Source organism: Trichomycterus rosablanca, chromosome 10 (genome assembly GCF_030014385.1).
Source record: "Trichomycterus rosablanca isolate fTriRos1 chromosome 10, fTriRos1.hap1, whole genome shotgun sequence".
Taxonomy (NCBI): domain Eukaryota; kingdom Metazoa; phylum Chordata; class Actinopteri; order Siluriformes; family Trichomycteridae; genus Trichomycterus; species Trichomycterus rosablanca.
Window position 1 is genome coordinate 20,126,311 of NC_085997.1, and position 27,584 is coordinate 20,153,894.

Genomic DNA, 27,584 nt, shown 5'->3' on the forward strand with positions numbered 1-27,584 from the left:
CTGTGTATGGAGAGACACACCCTGATCGGCACTCTTTTCCCCGCCTCTGTGCAGGCGCCATCAACCAGCCAGCAGAGGTCGTAGTTACATCAGTTATGAGAGTCCCTATCCGGCTGAATGCCCCGCCCCCTATATGAACAACAGGCCAATCGTTGTTCACGTGGCCGCTCAGCCCAGCCGGCAGACAGAGCTGAGACTCGATACGATGTATTCGAAATCCCAGCTCTGGTGTCAGCGTGTGTTTTTACCGCTGCGCCACCTGAGCGGCCCTTCTTACTCAATCTTAAGTGTAAGTTATTGCTTGTAAATACAAAATGGTTGTTTATTCCATGCAAGGGTGTAAATATGAATTAATAACTATTTCACCAGGATTTAACAAGATTCTAATCATAATCACAGTCAGAGGTAATTACAGTAACTCAGACTAAGCAAAGAATGAACTTAATCCAGACTAGACTCAGAATTGCATGTTAGACATAATAAATCTTTATAAAAAACAACGGGACATGATGTTTATTTAAATACAAACAAATTAGGGACAAACGTGGCCTGTAAAATATGTTTTTAATTCTAATTTTGGTTGGATTCTACTTGGGATACAGAAAAGCTTTTTCTCCATGCTGGTTAGGTTCTGTACTAATTCAAGGATCATTCTTTGATCTTTGATAAAGACTTCCTATTTTATTCATTTTATTTTGTGGTTTAAAATACCCACAATAGTTGTCACTCATTATGATTGCTGACGCATTACAAGAATACCTGTAGAGCTGTATGCAGAGCTTAATCTTTGAAGATTTAACAAGGTTTCATGCTCACTTGAACGTCAGATCAGCTCCTAGATAGCAGTGGTTAGTTTCCATCCATGCTTTATGAAGCTCACAGAAAAATAATCTCAGCACTACAATTCATCTGAGATCAGTCGGCCAAATCTTCTGACAATGTATTTTTTTCTCAATCTTAAATTATTATCAATATCTTTTGCTGAGTAATACATCTTATACAAAAAATTGCGATACATTCTACAATGCTTTCTCCAGTGATAAAGCTGCATTTTATCAAGAGAGAGAGTCAAGTTCTTTTATTGTTTCTCACCTTTTAAAAGAAATTGATTTTTCTCTCCCTGTATAGTGTTGTTCATAAAGCCGATGAACACATCTTAAAGGTTAGTGCTTTCTGTGAGGCAGGATGCTGACTCGGCTGTTCTCAGGGAGGCAAACTGAGTCCAGCAGCGCTCCCTGTTCTTAATTTTTGCAACCTCAGGTTTATATTTAATCATTTAGCTAAAGGCTTTGTCCAGTGTGACTTACAGTATATTACCCTAATGCAGTACTATCCTGAAGGTTTTTCTGAAACAATAGCATATACAGTGTATCACAAAAGTGAGTACACCCCTCACATTTCTGCAAATATTTTATTATATCTTTTCATGGGACAACACTATAGAAATAAAACTTGGATATAACTTAGAGTAGTCAGTGTACAACTTGTATAGCAGTGTAGATTTACTGTCTTCTGAAAATAACTCAACACACAGCCATTAATGTCTAAATAGCTGGCAACATAAGTGAGTACACCCCACAGTGAACATGTCCAAATTGTGCCCAAAGTGTCAATATTTTGTGTGACCACCATTATTATCCAGCACTGCCTTAACCCTCCTGGGCATGGAATTCACCAGAGCTGCACAGGTTGCTACTGGAATCCTCTTTCACTCCTCCATGATGACATCACGGAGCTGGTGGATGTTAGACACCTTGAACTCCTCCACCTTCCACTTGAGGATGCGCCACAGGTGCTCAATTGGGTTTAGTCCATCACCTTTACCTTCAGCTTCCTCAGCAAGGCAGTTGTCATCTTGGAGGTTGTGTTTGGGGTCGTTATCCTGTTGGAAAACTGCCATGAGGCCCAGTTTTCGAAGGGAGGGGATCATGCTCTGTTTCAGAATGTCACAGTACATGTTGGAATTCATGTTTCCCTCAATGAACTGCAGCTCCCCAGTGCCAGCAACACTCATGCAGCCCAAGACCATGATGCTACCACCACCATGCTTGACTGTAGGCAAGATACAGTTGTCTTGGTACTTCTCACCAGGGCGCCGCCACACATGCTGGACACCATCTGAGCCAAACAAGTTTATCTTGGTCTCGTCAGACCACAGGGCATTCCAGTAATCCATGTTCTTGGACTGCTTGTTTTCAGCAAACTGTTTGCTGGCTTTCTTGTGCGTCAGCTTCCTTCTGGGATGACGACCATGCAGACCGAGTTGATGCGGTGTGCGGCGTATGGTCTGAGCACTGACAGGCTGACCTCCCACGTCTTCAACCTCTGCAGCAATGCTGGCAGCACTCATGTGTCTATTTTTTAAAGCCAACCTCTGGATATGACGCCGAACACGTGGACTCAACTTCTTTGGTCGACCCTGGCGAAGCCTGTTCCGAGTGGAACCTGTCCTGGAAAACCGCTGTATGACCTTGGCTACCATGCTGTAGCTCAGTTTCAGGGTGTTAGCAATCTTCTTATAGCCCAGGCCATCTTTGTGGAGAGCAACAATTCTATTCCTCACATCCTCAGAGAGTTCTTTGCCATGAGGTGCCATGTTGAATATCCAGTGGCCAGTATGAGAGAATTGTACCCAAAACACCAAATTTAACAGCCCTGCTCCCCATTTACACCTGGGACCTTGACACATGACACCAGGGAGGGACAACGACACATTTGGGCACAATTTGGACATGTTCACTGTGGGGTGTACTCACTTATGTTGCCAGCTATTTAGACATTAATGGCTGTGTGTTGAGTTATTTTCAGAAGACAGTAAATCTACACTGCTATACAAGCTGTACACTGACTACTCTAAGTTATATCCAAGTTTCATGTCTATAGTGTTGCCCCATGAAAAGATATAATGAAATATTTGCAGAAATGTGAGGGGTGTACTCACTTTTGTGATACACTGTACTGTATCTGAGCCCTATATAATTTTTTTTTTAAATTTCATTTAGTGATTTGTAATTTTCCTTTTTTAAAAGTGCAACTGATCTTGACTATAATGCAGGGGTGGGGAACCTTTTATCCACCGAGGGCCAGATTAATAATTACATATCTGGTCACGGGCCACATACTACAATGATGCAACACACAGCCAAATAATACAGGCTTTATAAATTATGCTGATGACATGTAGTGCTTATATTTGATCTCAGACTTACCTTATCATCATTTCAATGTGACGGTAGTGAACTCACCACATAACTCACCTCAGTCACACTGTCCAGTTCCTTTCTGGGTCGTGTGAAGGAAGTTTGCTGTGCAATCAAATTATGTTTGAGCACCTTTATTTTCTCCGCTCGTTCCGATCCCTGCAGAGTGCTATACTTTGCGTGTTTGGTGGTATGATGTCTTTCAATATTATTTTTCTTTAGAACAGCGAGAGATTCTCCACAAATTAAACATACTGGTTTTCCTTTCACTTCTACAAAAAAGAAATCCGTTGTCCTTTTTTCTTGAAAGACGCGACATTCATCATCAACTTTCCTGCGCTTCGACATTTTTACAAACTTAAACCAGAAAGCCGCAGCTAACTGGACGAACCTACAGTCACGGTTGTCGCAGCTCATTGGTTAATTTGATATACGCGTCATCATTAATTGCGGAGACATACAGTGTATCACAAAAGTGAGTACACCCCTCACATTTCTGCAGATATTTAAGTATATCTTTTCATGGGACAACACTGACAAAATGACACTTTGACACAATGAAAAGTAGTCTGTGTGCAGCTTATATAACAGTGTAAATTTATTCTTCCCTCAAAATAACTCAATACACAGCCATTAATGTCTAAACCACCGGCAACAAAAGTGAGTACACCCCTAAGAGACTACACCCCTAAATGTCCAAATTGAGCACTGCTTGTCATTTTCCCTGCAAAATGTCATGTGATTTGTTAGTGTTACTAGGTCTCAGGTGTGCATAGGGAGCAGGTGTGTTCAATTTAGTAGTACAGCTCTCACACTCTCTCATACTGGTCACTGAAAGTTCCAACATGGCACCTCATGGCAAAGAACTCTCTGAGGATCTTAAAAGACGAATTGTTGCGCTACATGAAGATGGCCAAGGCTACAAGAAGATTGCCAACACCCTGAAACTGAGCTGCAGCACAGTGGCCAAGATCATCCAGCGTTTTAAAAGAGCAGGGTCCACTCAGAACAGACCTCGCGTTGGTCGTCCAAAGAAGCTGAGTGCACGTGCTCAGCGTCACATCCACCTGCTGTCTTTGAAAGATAGGCGCAGGAGTGCTGTCAGCATTGCTGCAGAGATTGAAAAGGTGGGGGGTCAGCCTGTCAGTGCTCAGACCATACGCCGCACACTACATCAAATTGGTCTGCATGGCTGTCACCCCAGAAGGAAGCCTCTTCTGAAGTCTCTACACAAGAAAGCCCGCAAACAGTTTGCTGAAGACATGTCAACAAAGGACATGGATTACTGGAACCATGTCCTATGGTCTGATGAGACCAAGATTAATTAGTTTGGTTCAGATGGTCTCAAGCATGTGTGGCGGCAATCAGGTGAGGAGTACAAAGATAAGTGTGTCATGCCTACAGTCAAGCATGGTGGTGGGAATGCCATGGTCTGGGGCTGCATGAGTGCAGCAGGTGTTGGGGAGTTACATTTCATTGAGGGACACATGAACTCCAATATGTACTGTGAAATACTGAGCAGAGCATGATCCCTTCCCTCCGGAAACTGGGTCGCAGGTCAGTGTTCCAGCATGATAATGACCCCAAACACACCTCTAAGACGACCACTGCTTTATTGAAGAGGCTGAGGGTAAAGGTGATGGACTGGCCAAGCATGTCTCCAGACCTAAACCCAATAGAACATCTTTGGGGCATCCTCAAGCGGAAGGTGGAGGAGCGCAAAGTCTCGAATATCCGCCAGCTCCGTGATGTCGTCATGGAGGAGTGGAAAAGCATTCCAGTGGCAACCTGTGAAGCTCTGGTAAACTCCATGCCCAGGAGAGTTAAGGCAGTTCTGGGAAATAATGGTGGCCACACAAAATATTGACACTTCAGGAACTTTCACTAAGGGGTGTACTCACTTTTGTTGCCGGTGGTTTAGACATTAATGGCTGTATATTGAGTTATTTTGAGGGAAGAATAAATTTACACTGTTATATAAGCTGCACACAGACTACTTTTCATTGTGTCAAAGTGTCATTTTGTCAGTGTTGTCCCATGAAAAGATATACTTCAATATCTGCAGAAATGTGAGGGGTGTACTCACTTTTGTGATACACTGTATGCCTGGGCGGCCTTGTTTACCTTGTTGCTACGCGACACTGAAACGGATTATGCGGAACAGATGATTATGATGATTAATAAATTAGTAAATTAAAAACAATAACATGTAGGAAATACATTCCTTTTCTTGTTTTCTTAAATTACTTTTAAATTACAGTTAGGTAGTTTAATTATTTTACCTAGGATTAATAATAATAATAATTTAAATAATAATTTTAATAAAAATAATACAAGTATAAATTGAGTTTTTTTTTACTTGTAGTTGTTTATTTGTACACCTGTGTTGATTGTACATTAAGCTGTATCTGCTGTTAAATGAGCACTAGTATCAGGTTCTGTATTGGCAGCATGTCTGTAAGTGCATTGTTTAATTTATGTGGACTAAATTTAGGCTTGGGGCAATTACTGGTATGGAACTTACCCTACTACTCTATACACTGAACGACAGACAGATTATACCATCCAATCCATCCATTATTCATGGTTATACTGTTTGACGAAACTAAGAGAACTGTTACTTAGCAACCAGCAGTAAGCTGAGTGGTTGAAACAAATTCTCCACCATACCTGTATCAGTCAGACTGTGCGGTTCGAACTACCTGTTGTATAAAGTATTGTTTATTAGGGCTGCTCTGTAGAAAGAACTTTGTTTTGGTATAGACATTTCCTAGTGAACGTGTATGGACTTTATTAGGTACACGTATCTAATCTGTACATTCATTGGTTATTTTATAAGGTAAACCTGCCAAACAAATGAACGTTTCGGGTGCAAACATATTGACTGTAGCTCATTTGCTCCTCATTTTGTTACTACCTTGTGTACTCCCATAGTATCGTTAATGACCATAGGATGTTTGATGACCATTCTTAGCACTGCAGGGTATCAGGTGCAGCAGTGCTGTTGGTATTTAAAAAATACGTACTGGTCTTTTTTTACTAGGAACCCACCTGTTAGCACTCTGTCTAAGTGGACAGCTATTAACTAGATCTATTTTCTTTTTCTTAAACAGTGTGTTAATCATCCTCTAGTCTTTCATCAGTGGACACTTCCTTTTTTTATGCATTTTTCCTTCTTTTTCTCCCAATATATCGTAGCCAATCCGCTGATGGCATACAAGGAGGGTGTACATTCGCCTGATACACATTTACTCTGATGTGTGCTCAGTACACCAGTCCCTTGATTATTACCCCACCCCTTAGTCTGGCATTTTCCCACACAGCAGACTTGAGTCCAATTTTGTCTGCTGCAGGCATTAGACAATTGTGCCTGCTAGAGTCGAGATTTGAACTCGGGAGCTTAGAATCACGGAGCTGGTGTGCTAGCGGATTATCCCGCCACCTGGGTGACATTGTTGGCTTTATATTTTCGGACAGAGCACTATCCTTCTCCCAGCATTAACAGAGGTGTTTAAAAATCCCAACAACACTGCTGCACCTGAGACGCTCATTCCAGAGCAACACACACTGCAATGTTAAGATGTATGTTATGTTTTGTTAGTGTCATTGCAGTGCTGGGAAGGATCCACAAGCCAAATATAATCTGGTCAGTGGGGGTCGATAAATGGGGTACGGGGGTACCAACATGTACAAAGCAATAGATGGGCTAAAGTCAGTAATTGAATACCAACAAAGTTAATCTGTATGGTAGGTGTAGCTTATAAAATAATCAATAAATGAACATACCAGATAGGTGTACCTAATAAAGTGCTTGGCGAGTATAGATGTGTATAGATGTCTGTCACCATGTTTCTGTGAATAAGATGTCCTTGAAATAAGCTGTGTGTGTGTGTGTGTGTGTGTGTGTGTGTGTGAGAGAGAGAGAGAGAGAGAGAGAGAGAGAGAGAGAGAGAGAGAGAGAGAGAGGATGGCAAGCTTCATCTATCAAGCTGTGTATATAGATATGCCCTTGCAGAGAACATCAATCTGTAATAAGATGTGGTTCAACCGGTTAATTTTAAGGACACAGCACGTTGTGCATATTGCAGTCGCAGGTGCTTATCAAAGTGTTGTTGTCGGGCTAGCATTAGCATTAGCATTTACACGGTACCCTGGTGGGCCATAGCAACATCTGGACCGTCCTGCTCCATTAGTTTGAGCGGCCCACAGTACTGTCCTACACTAATGCAGATGAACTTGTTCCGCACCGATGTTAGCTGCTGTGAATCCTGTGACCCTTGGGACCTTGTGGTGTAAGGGACAAAGCTGGTTTCACCCCCACAACCTCCTGAGTCACTGCCAGCTTGTCTTGCAAAGCGAAGGTTGTTTAACATTAGATATAGATAGATAATGCATTTATTTATTCATTCATTTATTGTCACCTATCTTTTTTTCTGGATTTTTGCCTTTTTTGAGTATTTTTTTATGCATTTTACCACCTGCTGGGGACCCTGATGGCACCCAAAGAGGGTGTATATTCGTCTGACACACACTCCCTCCAATGTGTGCGCAGTCCACCAATCCCTTCTTATTCACCCATACTTTGGGGCATTTGCACACGAGGTCGGCTTCGCATACAGAGAGCCACACCCTGACCTCTGTGCTCCTCCACTTTCTGTACAAGCGCCCTGGGCAACCAAGGTCCTTACACAGCGCTGATAACCCAACCCCATAGTCCGGTCTTTTCCACCCAGCAGACTGGAAGCCAATTTTGTCTGCTGCAGGCATTAGCCAATTATGCCTGCTAGAGGGCACCCAGCCGACCGGTAGCAGAGCTGAGATTCAAAAGCTCAGAATCTCCGATTATCCCGCTGCGCCACCTGGACGCCTTAGTTCCAATTCCTGATCATGAATCCGCTGCTGCTCTCACAGCGCCAGATCTGATCAAGGAGAGCCGAATCACCACACACCTCCTCCAAACACGTGCTCAATCTGCCGCTGCTTATCACCTGCCAGTGTTTGATTCTCTTATAGCTGTATTGCACATGGAGAGCCATACTTACTCCCGGTGACTCCCTCCCCCACTTACGCATGCTTGATCAGTCCCAGAGGTTGCATATTGCAGTGGCAGCAGGAACAGACCCTGTCTGACCTTCCTTCTGTCAAACATGACCAAATGTGTTAGTGTGGATGCCCGACCAGGTCTGTGGTTCTGCTGAGATTCAAACTTACAAGTAAGAATATGTGTATCTTTACTTAAGTAAAAAAGATTATTTCAATGAACTAGCTTAATCTAACACTGACTGAGAACATTTTAAGCTATTTTGACAGCACAAGTTCTTCCTCTACAATGCTTTCTGACATTAGAGAATACGTAGTATGGAATCTAACAGATCTCCTCAATACAGAATATCTCCAGATCTTCCAGACTTTGTAGTGCTTTTCTTGTGGACTGTACCCTTTTAGCTTAGCTACATTTTCAATGGTGTTCAGGTGATGGGACTATCTTGCTAAAACAAGCAGGAAAATTCATGAAATCTAGATGCCTAGATGACATCATATGTTACTCAAAATTGTAAAGGTTCCCCCTCATCATTGATGGTTTCTTAACAGATTTCTGTAACTCATGCTATTGGCTCTGATAGGCACTGTCTTTTGACCTTTGTGTCAAGATGATTGTTTTACTCTTTGGCCCATGAAAACATGACATTTATTTTTCCCAAAAGCAATTAAAAATGTGCCCTTGCCAGACCACAGTACACATTTCCACTTTGTGTCAGTCCATCTCAGATAATCCAGGGCGCAGAAAAGCTATGTTTCTGGATGTTGCTGATATACAGTTCCTGACAGAAGTCTTGTCGCGTAAGGACACAGTAACTTAAAATGGTATATAACTTTATTTGTAATCAATCAATTGTTACAATAAATGGTTCACTTTAATGTCAAGGGCTTTCACATTAATAACTGGGTGCAAAATGAAACTGTCAAAAAGTGTCCTGATGTCCACAGCTTGGTAAAGCCCATAACATCTGTTTTTGCAAGGACAAAAGTCTTGTCGTGTCTTTAAATGATTCAACCAATCACAGATTAGAGCTTCACCTGGGACAAATAATGTAATTAACACATTCCCAGGTGTGTATAAAAAGAACCCCAGCACACCAGACTTTCATGTGAAGTGCAACCTGACCTCTGACAACATGCCAAAGATTCAACCACAAACCAAAGTGCTGATCATCAAGACCTTGAAGACCAAGTCTGCTGCTGAGGTGGCAGACATCTTTAATGTATCCAAACGTCAAGTGGAGAGAATAAGAAAAAGATTTCAAGAAACTGGGGACGTTCATGACAAGCCCAGGTCAGGCAGACCCCTTAAGACAACTGTTCGAGAGGACCGTTTGTTGCTTCGACAGTCTAGGGCCAGCCCTTTTTCAACTGCAGCGGAGCTACATGAGAACTGGTCACCAGAAAACGCTGTATCTACAAGAACAGTTTGTCGAATTCTTTCACGCAGTGGTCTTCATGGCCGAATTAGTGCTCAGAAACCAGCATTAAACAGAAGACAACAAAAAAATCGTGTCGCATTTGCCAAGGCCCACAGCTTGCAGAAAGGATGGACAGTGGAAAAGTGGCAGAAGGTTGATTTTTCTGATGAATCATCCATTGAACTGCATCCCAATTGCCGCAAATACTGCAGAAGACCTGTTGGAACCCGCATGGACCCAAGATTCACCCAGAAAAGTCAAGTTTGGTGGAGGAAAAATCATGGTTTGGGGTTACATCCAGTATGGGGGTGTCCGAGAGCTCTGCAGAGTGGATGGCAACATCAACAGCCTGAAGTATCAAGACGTTCTTGCTGCCCATTACATTCCAAACCACAAGAGAGGGCAAATTCTGCAGCAGGATGGTGCTCCTTCTCATACTTCAGCATCCACATCAAAGTTCCTGAAAGCAAAGAAGATCAAGGTGCTCCAGGATTGGCCAGCCCAGTCACCAGACATGAACATTATTGAGCATGTCTGGGGTAAGATGAAGGAGGAGGCTTGGAAGATGAAACCAAAAAATCTTGATGAACGCTGGGAGTCCTGCAAGACTGCTTTCTTTGCCATTCCAGATGACTTCATCAATAAGTTATTTGAGTCATTGCCAAGATGTATGGATGCAGTCCTCCAAGCCCATGGAAGTCATACACGATATTAATTATTTTTTCCAAGGCACCATGACTTTATGTTATAATGTTATTGTAGCATGTTTGTGTATTCAAAATAAAGTATATGTATAATTTCAACATTATTTTTGTATACGACAAGACTCATGTCCAAGCAAAATCTGACCTTTCTGTCCTAATTAAATGATAAAACTCAATGAATGATACAAAACTTTCTTTTGGTATAATAAGCATAATCTAGAGGGCTTTGTCTTTCATATAAGCCAGTTCTGATTTCAATTGATCAACTACAAGTCAAGTTATTATTTGTTGTTCCTACAACTTGGATAAGCGACAAGACTTCTGTCAGGGACTGTATGGCTTCTGCTTTGCCTAGCAAAGACTTAAGTTGCATTTTTAGGTGCAGCAATTAACTGTGTTTACTGACAAGCCTTTTCCAAAGTATTTCTTTAACCGGTGTTGATAAATGATGTAAAACATAAATGTAAAATTTAATTGGGAACATGCTTCAGTTACATTTATTAGTTATTTATTATTTTCTTAGATTACATTTACATCAATCAAAGCTTAAATGTGAAATAATGGACAAGCAAAACATTTTCATGATCTTTTTTTTCCGAGGGTGCTGACTGTAACATCTCTGCTAAGCAGAACGGGATGTATGCCCACTGCAGGCTTTTGTTTACACATTAGGTGTTGGAATGAGAAAGTGGTGCTGTGTGTGTTTGGCACTGCACATTTGTAGAGTAAAATAAATCTGAAAAGTGTGAAAAGCTTTAAGTGTTTACTGAGCATGAGTAAACCCTGAGAGGAAACAGCCTCGCTCAGTGAGAGCAATAAGCAGCTTCATTATGCTTTTTAACAAACATAAAGAAAAACTCCAGAGAATACTGAAGCATTTTTTGCTTTCTCTTTCAACTTATGTCTGTGAGGATTTTCTCTGGATTTTTTAATGTTAAGGTTGGGTGAATGTGGGTGATTAAGTGTAGACTGATGGGTAAAAATAGCAGTTATGGTCATTCAAAATCAAATCCACTACACAATAAGCTGCACAAAATGTAAATGAATGCTTACTGAATCCACTGTATATATTGATGAGCTTTTATTGTCTTTTTTTAAGTTCGCCAGGTGGTTGTAAGTGCAGCATTGTCTTGGCTTTTCTAGGTTTTTCCTGCATTCAAGTCATGTTCATGTTTCCCAAATCCTACCAAAAACATTTGCTCTCCCCTGCTTGGCACAATGCCAAAGCAACACTAGAGTGGCTAAAATAAAGAGAAATTGATGTTCTTGAGTGGCCGCATTAGAGTTTTGATCTTAACCCCATCAAACATATTTGGCATAAAACATCACACAAAACCACCACTCCTCAACCTGGCGTATCCAGAATTATATAAATTGTAAAATGGATTAATTGCAAAACTGAGATTTTTATTTTTTGAAAAACAGAAGTGCCAAAAGAGAGACCAACTAAATACTAAATACGAGGGATTTTCAAAAAGTTTCTGCACTTTTATATTTTAATTGGAAAGGTGAGGGTGGGAGGAGTAGTAATTGGTCATGTCTGAGAGACTGAGAGAGAGCTTATTGTCTGGATTTAGTGCCATCTGATTTCCACCTTTTTGGACCGCTCAAAGAAGCTTTAAGGGGAAGAGGATTTTCATGTGATGATGATGTGAAAGCATCAGTGCATCAGTGGCTATGCGCTCAACCAAAAACATTATTTGCTGATGGTATTAAAAAGTTAGTACGACGATGGGAAAATGTATCAGAAGGTGACTATGTAGAAAAGTGATGTCATTCTTATTGAAATTCCTATTAAAAAGTGCGGAAACTTTTTGAAGAACCCTTGTACATTGGATAAATTGTCAACTGTTGAAATCAGATTTTTTTTTTCTCAAAGCACCAAATAGTATCCAAAACTTATACTACAAATAGTATCCAAAGCGTTTTTGGTGTCATTTACTAATATGTCTTTTCTTGTTTCTTCTTTTCACCTCCATTTTTGCACTCCCTTTGCCACTGAAGGAAGTTGAGGTGGGTAACTTATGTTCAATATAATGTTTTTGTCTCTTTTTCTTTTCAACAGGAGTAGTTACTGTACATTTGCTGACATTTGATGGTTTGCTCTGTTTTGTTCTTTTTAAGCTACAGAGAAATTGCAGCGTTCTAATATTTTTTAAATGACAAATTTACCATTTTACATTTTATTTCAAATGTAATAAAAACCTTTAAATGATATCTACTTCTATGTGAACAAACTGACCTTCTTACTTGTTGAGTCATTAAGTGTGTTGCACAGACTGCCTGCCTTCTTCTCAGTCTGTTTTGTGGGTGTCATTGTGATCTGTTACCATGGTGACAGGGTTATACATACAAACCCCATTTCTAGAGAGGCTGGGACATTTTGTAAAATGCAATAAAAATAAGAATCTGTGAGCTTGTAATTCTTTTAAAACTCAACAAAAGGGCAAAGAAAATATTTCCAGTGTTTTCACTAACAGTGATGATGATGATGTTGATAATGATGATGATTATTATTATTATTTGTAAATATGAAGAATTTTGGAATATGATGCTTACAGCACACTCAGGTTGGGACAGAGACATGTTTACCGCTATGTTACATCACATTTTCTGTTATTTACACTTGTATACAAGTTGATACAAGATTTAAACTTAAAGATTTTCAACACTTGATCAACAGTCTTTTTTAACCATTGTCTAAATCTCCTCTTTATTATGTGCCATACAATATTTCAAAAGAAGACATATCTAGCCTGCATGCAGGGCAGTCAAGCACATGCACCCTGTGTCTATAAAGCCACACTTTTGTAGCCGTGTGTAGAACGAGGCCTGGCATTGTCTTGCTAAAATAACTGTTCACTTCCCAGTAAAAGTCAGCTTTGATGGCAGAATGTGTCTCTGAAATCCAAATATAGCTTCTGCGTCAATTGTTCTTTCACACATGTTCAGGCCACCCTTGCTGTGGGCACAGATGTTGGCTTTTACATCTTTTACAGATAACAGTCTGGATAGGCCTTTTTGTTTTTGGCAAGGAGAACTTAATGTCACAACATGTTTTCACTGTGGGTCAATCTAGGATGAGCTTAGGCTCAAAAAACTCTGCAGCTTTTGTGCATAGAATTGATGTGTGCCTTTCTATTCGTGTAATAGAGTTTCATGTTGCATTTCATAATGCAGCGGCGGTCTGTCTTAAGTGACAGCAGTTTTCTGAAGTACTCTTGTACGCTAATGTGGCTATTTTTAGTAGTAGGAGTAGAAAGTCAATGCCGTCTGAGGGCTTAAAGTCATGCACATTAATAGCCTTGCCATACATGTCTGGTAGATGATAAAAGCTCAATTATTTTTTTATTTTTTTATGTATTTACATTTTTTTTTAACAAATTGACAATATTATCATAAAGTTTGGCACAAAGTTGTGAGCCACAGTCCATCTTTGCTTGCAAAAAGTTTAATGGATCCTTCTTATATACCCAGTCCTGATACCCTCACCTGATACTAATTTCCCTGCCTATTGTGGAATGTTTCAAATTTGCAAAATATAATAAAGTTGGTCAAGCAAAACATTTACAGTCATTTGTTTAAACATTTATCAGTTAAATAAAGGTTCAAGAAAATTTACAAATCACAGATTGTTTTTATTGCATTTTACATAATGTTTCAACTTTAATAAGAATGGGGTTTGTAATTTAGTAAAACGTTTAATTATAATAGCAATAAACTGTTTAATGTGCCCACTTACTGTATTCCTAAAAAATACACTACATGGCCAGAAATATGTGGACATTTGTCCATGGGCTTGTTAGACATCTCAATCCAAACCATGGACATCAAAGTGGAGTTGCCCTACCCCCCTACTCTTTGCACCTGTAACATCCTTCATTTACACAAGCCCATTCACTATGTCACGGTCACAATGTTGTCTTAAAAGGATGCTCTCTGGTTGGCGTCTATAACAGTCACCACTCTTCCAGGAAAGGCTTTCCACAAGCAATTTATAACTGTTCATTCAAAAGGTAATTTGTGAGTGTAAGGCACTTACGTTGCATGAGAAGGTGTTCCAGTGCATCCCGAAGGTGTTTAATTGGGCCAAGGTAAGGGCTCTATGCAGAGTTCCTACGAACTAAACTGGCCATACCATGTCTTTATGGAGAGAAAAGAGCCTTTGCCAAATTGTTACCAAAAAGTTGGACTTATGTATATAAGTGATTATATACACCTGTTATACACCTCTTAACTTAATAAGGATGGGTGTACAAAACCTTTTAGCCATACAATGTGTACAGGTTTTCCTAACTATCTAAAAGTACAGCGTTTCTGTAAAACCCTTTTGTAAGTGACAATGCAGAAAATGAAGAAGCAATTACCATAAATGTAATTGGAGAAAAACATTAAGCTTTTCCAGTAGCCAAAAATAACCTACCCTAACACAACCAAAATTAAAAGGACAGCGCCACTCTTGCTGTTTAGGGCGTGTTTTACATCTATGTCGGCTTGCTTCAAATTCATAAAAGCAAAAATCCTTTTTAGATTTCTCTTGGTTAATGAAAACAGGTACTAATCGTAACAGGTAGGTCGTTTGTACAGGCAAAGTGGCTTAAAGTGAATTTTAAAAAGTGGGTGATACCTGTAATTCTAATGCCCCTATCACAGAATAATATAGAATATGTTTATTGAAATCCATATAATCAATGTCAAGTGAAATTTAATATTGGATTTGTTTTTTCTTTTAGGATGACTATGTCAGAAATGTGGAGGATCCTCAGGGTTCTGAAGAAAGTAAGTTCAACTGTCATATTAGTCTTAAGTCTAACTGCAGCTTTACTGCATTTTTTTTCCAGTAACACTGACAATTATATGGCAGCACACACACTCATCTTTACTGCACTCACACTTACTAACTTACCTGCCCTACTTTCACACTAGTGAGCAAAAAGTGACATGTGACCATACATTTTCTATATAGGATTGTGACACAGAGCTGTGATTTAAGTGGAAGTGGAAAGTAACCTCGAGACAAAGCAACAGACATCACTGAATTGAGATGACAAAAACTAGGCATAAAGTGGTTCAGCAACAACAACTGGTAGATCCAACATACTATTGGAATAACCTAAATATTCTATATCTGGTCTTCACAGCTGTAGTTTTATACACTGATCAGCCGTAACATTAAAACCACCTCCTGGTTTCTACACACACTGTCCATTTTATCAGCTCCACTTACCATATAGGAGTACTTTGTGGTTCTACAATTACTGACTGTAGTCCATCTGTTTCTCTACATACCTTTTTAGCCTGCTTTCACCCTGTTCTTCAATGATCAGGACCCCCACAGAGCAGGTATTATTTAGGTGGTGGATGATTCTCAGCACTGCAGTGACACTGACATGGTGGTGGTGTGTTAGTGTGTGTTGTGCTGGTATGAGTGGATCAGACACAGCAGCGCTGCTGGAGTTTTTAAATACCGTGTCCACTCACTGTCCACTCTATTAGACACTCCTACCTAGTTGGTCCACTTTGTAGATGTAAAGTCAGAGACAATCGCTCATCTATTGCTGCTGTTTGCGTTGGTCATCTTCTAGACCTTCATCAGTGGTCACAGGACCCTGCCCACGGGACGCTGTTGGCTGTATATTTTTGGTTGGCAGACTATTCTCAGTCCAGCAGTTACAGTGAGGTGTTTAAAAACTCCATCAGCGTTGCTGTGTCTTATCCACTCATACCAGCACAACACACACTAACACACCACCACCATGTCAGTGTCACTGCAGTGCTGAGAATGATCCACCACCCAAATAATACCTGCTCTGTAGTGGTCCTGTGGGGGTCCTGACCATTGAAGAACAGAGTGAAAGCAAGCAGTATGTAGAGAAACTGATGGACTACAGTCAGTAATTGTAGAACTACAAAGTGCTTTTATATGGTTACTGGAGCTGATAAAATGGACAGTGAGTGTAGAAACAAGGAGGTGGTCATAATGCTACTTGTTAGCGTGAAAGTGGAATCACACCAAGGGTAATTTAGAGCAGCCATTCCACCTATTGGCATGGTTTCTGGAAAAAAAGGAAACCAGAGCAAATAAAAGAAACCCTGGAGCTGAAATCTTCTGTGGATTGTCCCAGAAGGCAATGTTCTAACCCAGATTTTCAGGACTGTGGTATTGTGCCGTAGCCATTTAGTAGACTTTTCAGTATTTGACACTTATTAAAAAGATGGTAATTATTTTTATTTTATTTTATAATATTTCTTTCTATGGTAGGAGTTTGATTTCTTGTAATCTGGGTTAGAACTATAAAACATTGCCAGAGTTAATAACTGTTAATATACCAGTTATAGTCAGTGGCCAGTAAATCCACCCACTTTCGTGGGTGCAAGATGAGGAACAGTGTTTTTTATAATGTCACTCTTAGTTCTTATATTACTGAGAAAAAGTATTGTATGAGCTCAGCAGTACATGCAGTACAATCAGCACCTCAAATGAACCAGTTCTGTAGTGAATCACCTGTGTTTCCTGCTGAGAAGAGAAAAATCTGTTAGAGTAATTAGTCAGACCTGATTTAACTATGTTAGAAAATGCTTAAAGAAACAGCATTAAAGATTTATTTGTTGTTTTATACCTGCAACTTCATACATTGTAAACCAAGAAATATTTTCTAAAACCCTTACACTTACCTGTCTAACATTCTAATAAGAGGACTTAAATAGAACATATACAGTAGAAGTTAAGTAATTTTTTACTTAACTCAGGTGGCTGGGTGGGTAGCACTGTCACCTCACAGCAAGAAGGTCCTGGGTTCAATCCCCAGGCGGTGTGGTCCAGGTCCTTTCTGTGTGGAGTTTGCATGTTCTCCCTGTGTCTGCGTGGGTTTTCTCCGGGAGCTCCGGTTTTCCCCCACAGTCAAAAAACATGCAGTCAGGTTAATTGAAGACACTGAATTTTTTTTTATTTTTGTATTTTTTTTTATTTTTCCTCTTTTTCTCCCGCTTTAGCGCATCCAATTGTTCAATTTGCATCATGCTTCCTCTCTGTCTATGCCGAACCCTGCCCTAACCGAGGAGATCGAAGCTAACCCACCCCTCCGAAACATGGGCAGCAGCCGGATGCATTTTTGCCACCCACACATTGATGAGTGTTGTGCCACCTAGCGTTGCATGCGGAGAGACACACCCTAAGGGCACTCTTACTCATGTCTGTGCAGGCGCCTCTAATCAGCCGGCAGAGGTCGTAATCGCATTCTTACAGAGAGAGAGACCCATATCCGGTTCTTTGTCCCGCCCCCAACTGAGCAACCGGCCAATCGTTGCTCATACAGCCACTCAGCCTCGAACCAGTAAGGCTTTTTACCGCTGCGCCACCTGAGCGACTATGAAGACACTGAATTGCCCTATAGGTGAATGGGTGTGTGTATGTGTGAAAGTGTGTGTGTATATGTGTGTCTGCCCTGCGATGGACTGGCCCCCCCATCCAGGGTGTTCCTTATGTGCCCTTGCGCCCATTGAAAAGCTGGGATAGGCTCCAGGACAACCCCCTCACCCACTGAGTGAGTGGGTGAGCACTACAACTCCAGAGTAATTACATAAATTACCATGTAATAATGTACCTTCAGGATTGTGGCATCATGTCATCCACATTTAATGGTTAATAACATTTTTTATTTGTTTTATATTTCTTTTCACATGTTTGCTATTGGTTATTTTTATTATGTGTTTATCATGAGGGAATACAAAATATAAAATTATTTTTATAGGTTTTATTTTTTTAGGTTTTAAGCAGGAGGATTAAAACTAAAAGGTTTTTTATTTTAGTCTTCAACCTGCTGCTTCAAACTGCACTTAGCATCACTTAGTGTAGTGCATGGTACTGGACTGTGGGCACAGGTCCATGCCACCATCCTGGAGTCTGTTTCTGACAGTTTGGTTCAGTAGCCCGCTGGAGGTCATTTTGTAGGGCTTTGGCAGTGCTCCTACTGTTCAATTATATGTACATCTATCTGTCAGTCCAATATTTATTTATTCATCTAACCATCCATCCATAAATACATACAGTGGGGCCAAAAAGTATTTAGTCAGCCACTGATTGTGCAAGTTCTCCTACTTAGAAAGATGAGAGAGGTCTGTAATTTTCATCATAGGTACACTTCAACTATGAGAGACAAAATGAGAAAAAAAATCCAGGAAATCACATTGTAGGATTTTTTAAGAATTTATTTGTAAATTATGGTGGAAAATAAGTATTTGGTCAATAACAAAAGTTCAACTCAATACTTTGTAACATAACCTTTGTTGGCAATGACAGAGGTCAAACGTTTCCTGTAAGTCTTCACCAGCTTTGCACACACTGTAGCTGGTATTTTGGCCCATTCCTCCATGCAGATCTCCTCTAGAGCAGTGATGTTTTGGGGCTGTCGCTGGGCAACACGGACTCCACAAATTTTCTATGGGGTTGAGGTCTGGAGACCTGGCTAGGCCACTCCAGGACCTTCAAATGCTTTTTACGGAGCCACTCCTTCGTTGCCCGAGCGGTGTGTTTGAGATCATTGTCATGTTGGAAGACCCAGCCACGTTCCATCTTCAATGCTCTCACTGGATTTACTGGCCACTGACTATAACTGGTATATTAACAGTTATTAACTCTGGCAATGTTTTATAGTTCTAACCAAGATGAAAAAAAAAATCTCGCGATACATGGCTCCGTTCATTCTTCCCTTAACACGGATCAGTCGTCCTGTCCCCTTTGCAGAAAAACAGCCCCAAAGCATGATGTTTCCACCCCCATGCTTCACAGTAGGTATGGTGTTCTTGGGTTTTTCTTCTTCCTCCAAACATGACGAGTTGAGTTTTTACCAAAAAGTTCCATTTTGGTTTCATCAGACCACATGATATTCTCCCAATCCTCTTCTGGATCATCCATATGCTCTCTGGCAAACTTCAGACGGGCCTGGACATGTACTGGCTTAAGCAGGGGGACACGCCTGGCACTGCAGGATTTGAGTCCGTCTCGGCGTAGTGTGTTACTGATGGTAGCCTTTGTTACTTTGGTCCCAGCTCTCTGCAGGTCATTCATCAGGTCCCTCCGTGTAGTTCTGGGATTTTTGCTCACCGTTCTCATGATCATTTTGACCCCACAGGATGAGATCTTGACCCCAAGGGAGATTATCAATGGTCTTGTATGTCTTCCATTTTCTTACAATTGTTCCCACAGTTGATTTATTCACACCAACCTGCCTGCCTATTGTAGATTCACTCTTCCCAGCCTGGTCCAGGTCTACAATTTTCTTCCTGGTGTCCTTCGACAGCTCTTTGGTCTTGGCCATGGTTGAGTTTGGAGTCTGACTGTTTGAGGCTGTGGACAGGTGTCTTTTATACAGATAACAAGATCAAACAGGTGCCATTAATACAGGTAACGAGTGGAGAACAGAAGAGCTTCTTAAAGAATAAGTTACAGGTCTGTGAGAGCCAGAAATCTTGCTTGTTTGTTATTGACCAAATACTTATTTTCCACCATAATTTACGAATAAATTCTTTAAAAATCCTACAATGTGATTTCCTGGATTTTTTTTTCTCATTTTGTCTCTCATAGTTGAAGTGTACCTATGATGAAAATTACAGACCTCTCTCATCTTTCTAAGTAGGAGAACCTGCACAATCAGTGGCTGACTAAATACTTTTTGACCCCACTGTACATTCTTTTACCTTTAGTTATAACAGCTAAATCTAATAGTCGTAAGCATATTCATAGTATATGTAAGCATACAGGGACTGCAGTGTTTGAGACTGTTTTACATTAATAAATGAACGTGCCTCTGCTGCTCAAATTCCATCATGCTTTCCATCACGTTTCTATGGAAACACCTTTTGAATGGCTCCAAGCTTAAATAAAAACAGTGGGAAATATGGGACCGATTCTCCTTCATTCAGTCAGTAAAATTCTTACACAGCCTGCAGCAAGTGACCATGCAGAGATATCACATCCACTATTCATCCCACTCAGAATTATCCTCATTTATCATGTCTTTTTCATGGTTACTGTACTGAGACACCATGGGAATGAATATCTATTCATTTGTACGTGTTTCTAAGCCTGAAGTGATTAAAAATGGCATTGAATTATGAGAGAGTCTTTTTTACAGTAAAACCAGTGAGAAGAGGAAGAAGAATAAGGGCATGTTGCTGCACTGATTCATCCCTTGCCAGCACTGCCTCAGGAAATGCGTGCACATTTGTGTAGACCTTTTTGTCTATTACATTTAATAGGCTATAGTACAAATGCTTCCTGTCTCTGAGAAAAAGAAAAACATTAATACAGTGACCACCTTCCTCCCACACTCTGAACCCACAGCTTTGTCCTCTGTTGTTTCTTTAAAGTCTTCCTACAGGCATCACTTCAGGATTATTTTGGTCATGACTTTTAAAATACATCATATTACTATGTTGACTGGGGTTTTAAGACTTTTTTATTGTGTTATGTGTGTTTGTTTTGCATGTTTCTTTCACCACATCTGAGTCAATTTGCTTACTCCTGGTGGCTAAGTAAGAGCAATGGTCCTATTAGCTCGGCAAACAGTTTAATCATGAATAATGGATGGATTGGACAGGATAAATTGTTTGTCATTTAGTGTATATATTAGTTGTACTAGTTAGAAGATTGGTACATTAGTAGTATAAATTCTGAACTCTGTATCTTTATTTTGATACCCTAGAGCAGACAATGCACTATTAGACAACACATTATAATAATCATACAGACTCTACAGCTTTGTTCTTTTTAACTGCACCAATTCTTTTTAACTGCACCAATTTTTAGACAGCAATAATAACTACAATAATTGATTAAATGAACTTAAGGCATTTTTGCCAGTTTTTTTATATATAAAAAAAGGCCTGAAGCTTTATCAAATATTTAAGTACTTAAATTCAAAAAGCAAAAGTTCTTCATGGAGTTATGGAAAAACTTAGGTTTGGGAAAAAGGACACGACTGAAACTCCTCCGAATGCCTATATCATTACTCCTTGCTTGCTCATTTGGAGTTTAGACTCAGGTTTTGACATATATCCTTGCCGGATCACTTGAATGAGCTCAGCAACCCATCAAGTCTACCCATCCACAGCCAAGCTACCCAGCCGGACCAACAGCTTGAAGACTTCGCCCGCTCTTATTGCTGCCTCCATTAGGGACCTCACCTTAAAATGATACCTGCATGAATAGTGCTTGTAACAGCCAGTACTAAAAAGCCTTGTTGTCCATATTTAACTCCTTCTTAAATTAACCATAAAGTTTTTTTCATAAGTTTGGAGAAAATGTTATAAATCCTGCTACAAAGAACAGTAATGGCAACATTTTTGTTCACTCTTGCCATTTTGCATTGCGTGTAGTCAGTACCGTCTATCTGTACACATGCTCACCCAAAGAGCAGAGAAAATTATGCTGTCTTAGACTCAAACAGCTTTGGCATAATTGGGATCAAAGGTGCTCGGGTGGATGAGCAGTAAATTGCGTTAGCCCACTGCTAGCCCACTACCACTTTGATCCAGGGTTTACATCCCTAGCAGTGCTATCAGCTGGTAGGGGGTCTAGATACAGACATAATTGGCTATGTCTGAAAAAAGGGGATGGTTAAGGCCACGCAATAAAATAAGCATCATGCGCCCAGTGAGTCTGGGAAAACTGAACCCATCGCAACCCTGACCAGAATAAATTGGTGGTAAAACATAAAAATGGAATAAAATAAAAAATACACCACTGAGATGCAAACTGTTTAGGAATTGCTTATTGATGACTGAAGATAAGGATAACACAGTGGTGCAGCTGGTAGAGTGGGTGACACAAAGCAACATTGCTTATTGTTTTGTCACTATGAGAAGTTGTATGTGCTCTCTTAGTGTTGTCTGGGTTACCCCCAGGTACTCTGGTTTCCTTCCACTTGAAGCTGAAAATGTGATGCCTAGGTGTGATGCAGTAAATGAAAGATTGTAACTGTGGGATGCAATACAATTAATTGTATGTGTTCAACTTTAATGGGCATATTCTGTTGACATGAAGCTCTTACTTTACTGTGCAGTTTAAAATGAGCTTATCCATGAGGGGTCAACATGCCTTTCCCAGTAGTGTATTAGCCTGTTCACCCTTGAATCATTATCCTAATTACCTGGAAGTCTCAACCTGGTAATGCACTGGGATGCACTGATTTTTAAAACTCCTACCAGTAAGTAAGTAAAAAAAAAAAATGTTAAGGTAACAGTGAATGTAAAAAGGTGCTTTAATCTTGCAAACAATCTAAAGATCTTTATGAAAGAATGTTTTATTCTACTTTAATATAATTTAAATGAACAAGATTTTATATCTGTTAAATGAAACTTAAATAAGTAAATCAAGCGGTTTTGAATTAGTTTACATTTCAACTAAGTCATTAATATTTAAGTGATTTATCTAACAATGCATGCATACGTTTGGATGATCTTTGGATGATAACAACATTTAGGAAATACAGTGGTACCTTGAAGTTTTAAGGCGGTTTTTTCCATAAGGATGTATGGGAAACCTGTTAATGTGTTCCATGGTTCTGTGGAACTGCATATATTTTAGGCTAATGTAAAATAATGGGGTTGTTTTTGACACTTATACACTGAAAATAACTCAAATACAATATAAAAACACTGAAATAGAATTGAAAAACAGTTAAAAATCAATAAAACCCGATGCACAAAGTCACTTAACGTGACCTATTGTACTAAAATGAGTGAGAAATTTTATTTCAAAACTTATGAGCAGAGGTTTAGTTTTTCTGTTTTGTTCTTTAATACATTAAGTCACGGTAATCTTTCTTTAACGATGTGTTTTAGACTCTCGGCAAAGCTGATTCTCACAATTTTTTTAGCACCCTGAGCTATATAACACAAGCTTAAAAGTGAAACAGGAGGAAAATCTAGCTAAACACAGATACATGTGGACGCTTTCAGAGTAAATTTGACGGTTATTGCACACAAACGCACACACGTCGAGTTTAAAGTAAACATCGAATTTAAGGCTACAAATGGGCATCTAGTTTCAAAGATTTTGAGTTTAGGAGACGTTGAGTTACAAGGTACCACTGTATTTGGGAACATTTGTTTTTAGAATGTTCTCTTTCCCATGTACCGTCTATGCCTTAGACCGATCATGACACATTTATCTTACAGAGCCTGGCAGCTGTGCTGCCGCTGCAGTACTGTATATGAGTGAGATATTACTCCAGCTCAGGACAACAGTCTTTTCCTCTTCATAGACCTCAATAAAAATGTATTTAAAGGGCATATACAGTCATTTTTTAAACTAATTTAAAGAAACTGAGTGATTCTGAAAAGCTATATCTTTTGTATTAGAAAAGCTGCTTGTACGAATTTGATAAATCACTCCTCATGCCCAATTCAATTTTGCTTCTGTGAAATGTATTGTAGTGATCATTCATCTCCTGATTTTGCACACTTGCACACACCAAAAAATGCTGTTATTGTGTTGTTAAAATGTTCAATTATTCAATTTAATTCAAATTATTCAATTCAAATATTCAATTCAATTTTCTAAATTTGTAAATTAACTGCAACACACATTTACTTACACATACATTTATTTACACTTAAAATTGGATCCTAGTAAACCAAGGTCATTTTGAGGTTTACTGAAACCATATACAGATTCACTGCTGTTTTTTTTACTTGTGTTGCTTTGCATTTGGCTTGTTTGCCTTTAAGGTCAATAATTATATTTTTTGGGGAAAAATTATCCTTACATGGTTCATGGCTTGTGTGATAATGTTTTTCATTGCCTAGGTTGGTACAGACTAATATATTGATATTTAATCATATTTTATCACTATCACTTGTTCACAGAAAGTGTTTTTTTTCTAGCTGCTTAAAATAAAAAATAAAAACATAACTTTCCCAGGAGCCAGTTTGAAGGCTTAAACATGTGAGAGAGCTGTCAGATTGAATAATAAGAGCTGTGTGTGCTTGCGTATAGAGTCCCATGCTCCATCAACATGAGTGGGCCGAGGTCTGTCAGACCCAGAGTGACATACTGAAAGAAAAGAACATACAATCTGTTCTCGCCAAGACACTGCTTTATCGCAAAAGCTGTTAGCATCAAACAAAAAGCTACTTCAGAATGACGGTGGCTCTGCTATTGAAAATCCAAACCAGTCATCATTCCCCTGGTACACTGGGCTTGAATACATTTCTGTAAAGCATCTTGTGTGTATTGCATGCATGTCTAGTGAAGGCTTAATGCATGCTTTCAGTGGAACCAAGAAAGTCACAGTGAACGAGGGGAGTGATTTTTTTTTAGCAAGGTGAAAAGGCTGGGAAAGAAAAGGTGAGAAAGTCTACTGAAGACTTTTCTGTTGCCTTTACTTTAGCTCAATGTGTGGTAGGCATCAGGATGTTTGTTTGTAAGCTTTTCTTTCTGGCTTGCCATCAGACATTTGAAACAGATGGCATTTTTTTTACCAAAGCACGAAGTGGTGCTTTCAGTATGTTTCCTTTCACAGTTTCTGCATCAAGGTCTTTTTTTCATGTAATGTAAGTTGTCCTAAATTATTCATGCTAAGCTGGAGAAAAGTAGAGAAATATATTCAAGATTCCTGTATTTTTTAGCTAAGGATAAATTGAACTGTGGCTTTGAATCTCATTGTAAGCTTTTTTTAAAATAGTGCATTATATTCTTGTAACCCAAGAATATTTGTAAGACCCAAATAGCAAGTTTTCAATGACATCATCATTACATTTGCATTTTTTGCATTTAGCAGATGCTTTTATCCTAAATGACTTTTAGTGACACTATATATTGTCCAAGCAATTGAAGGTTAAGGACCAACAGTGCCAACCTAGCAGTGGTGGGACTTGAACCAGCGAACTTTTGATTACTGGTCTGGTACCTTAACCACTAGGCTACAACTGCTCTTAATCAATATTATTTAGCTGTAAATAATATAAAAACCATCCATTCTTTTTTTTCTATCCATTACAGGTGTGGACACAACCAAGGACCCATGTCAGAAGGTGAAATGTAGCCGGCACAAAGTGTGTGTGGCCCATGGATACGAGAGACCTGTGTGCATCAACCGCAAGAAACTGGAGCACAGGCAAGTTACAAGGGAGCATGCGAGTTACAGATTTTGTTATGTAAATTATGTACACAATGGGTGTGTTCGAAAACCTAGGGAGCTGCCTCAGTAGAGAGGATTCTAATAAGTCAATGACTTAAAAGGCAGGTTTATTCGAACGCGCTACTTAGACAGCGATTCCATCGGGTTTCGCATTTAGCATCTTGCCATTCAAACCAATGGGATGGGGTGGCACAGCGCGCTAGCATGTCAACTAACATTTCCCTTTGTGTACCGAAAATTGATAAATTCGCTGACAAGCCCGAACTTGCTAATAAAAACACTTGTGCAAGTTTATACAAGTTAAAAATCAATAGGATGACGTAAAATGCTGTCTATGTAGAGAGCTCCCTAGCTTTTCGAACACACCCTATATATTATATGCCTTTTATTTCATGGTGCTTTTTTAGTTTTTTTATATACACTTGAAAAAAAGTTATTAGATACACACATACACCTATGAGTTCACAACCATAGTCTCTAACAGTATACATACAAGAGGAACCAATATGTTTGGTGGCCGGCATAAAGTGACCAGTAAGTGTACACAGTGACCGTAAGCCCATGTAATGCTCCTTCACTTAATAAACATGCCAGCACAACACATGCTTCCATGTCTTTGTCATGCAAGTTCCCTCACCTCTGTGCAGGTCTTATTAAAAAAGGTCTTATCGGCACACAGGTGGTACAGCGGGATTCTGAACTCCTCTGTTTGAAACTCAGTGTTGCCACCGGTCGTCCGGGCACCATCTAGCGGGCATAATTGGCATTGCCTGCAGCAGACACTGACTGGCCACACTGTCTGCTAGGGGGCGGGATGAACGGACTATGTAGATGGGGTCTTTAAACACTGTACAAGGACCCTGATTAGCAGATAGAGGCACCTGTGCAGAGTGTATGGGCGAAAAGAAGGTGTCCGCTAGGACTGCGCACGTGTCGGAGGAGGCGTGAGCAGCAACATACCCACCTCAAATGCAATCAGGGATCCCCCAGCAGCGGAATACAGATTGACTAAAAAAAAAGGTCTTATCAGTTGTGTTCATGGTTTATAAATCCATATATAACACTCATAAACTATACTAATTTCTTGGTGTCTTTATGTAAATGCCTGTGTGAGGAGGGATATGTGTGTGTGTATTTGTGTTTGATTTTAGTTAAGATTTGAATGTTCACCATATGCCACATTAGGCTGCTGCACTAAGGAACAGAAAGATCTACAGCAGAATCAGGAAAACTAATAGCCCAAAACATCATAGCCTGTGGAGTCTGTAACTGTAGCAATGAACATTTATTTCTCCCTTATGACTCAGACTGTGTGAATGTAAGCACATGCAAGTGAAAGAGAGAAATGAGACAATTATTTCTTTTTCTTCTCTTTTTCAGCTCCATTAGATGCTGATGAAGTTGCTCACATTAGGGGTCATTTTTGCAGCCATAAGCTGGTGAACAGGGAATTGTCATTATCTGTGTGCTGGCTTTGGGATATGCTGGTTTTAGGATAATGACATAAACAGTAACGTTTGTTCATATTTACCACTGGAAATATGCAAATACCTGAAAATACTATGAAAAAAGGAATGTATGTAATAAATGTAATTGGTGTGGTAACAGAAAGTTACTGAAGTCATAATTATACACACACACTCAGCTATAAGCAATGACTAATGATTTTACTAGTTCCTGGCAGTACTACATAGATGGGCTTGAAATAGTATATGAACCTTTGGGCAGACAACTTTTCCAAATGTACAGTGTTAAACAATGTTTAAGTCTTATTTTTCTTCTCAAACTAATTCTGTAATCATGTACAACAGATAAATATTTCCCAATCGAAAACTGAAAAAGGAGGAATAGTGGTATAGACTGGACTATTGATCAGAAGGTTGCTGGTTTAAATCCCACCACTGACAAATTGCCACTTTTGGACTCCTGAACAAAGTCCTTAAGCCTCAATTGCCTAAATGCTGGAAATATAAATAAAACGGGAGGCATCGAGTGTTCAGTTCACAATAAGAAAGTGTTGCATGCTAAATAAGGTGAAAAAGCACACACAGTTAACAACATATTTCTACAGAAATA

At 39.6% G+C, this 27,584-nt stretch overlaps 1 protein-coding gene across 1 annotated transcript in view; it reads left to right on the forward strand.

The window, feature by feature from the left end:
• Positions 1-27,584, forward strand: part of LOC134321286 (testican-2-like) — an 84,485-nt gene that overhangs the window by 45,648 nt on the left and 11,253 nt on the right. Inside the window, exons 2-3 of the mRNA XM_063002938.1 lie at positions 15,099-15,144; positions 25,370-25,484. Of these exons, the coding sequence (XP_062859008.1) occupies positions 15,099-15,144; positions 25,370-25,484 (161 nt within the window). The remainder of the gene's footprint in view (positions 1-15,098; positions 15,145-25,369; positions 25,485-27,584) is intronic.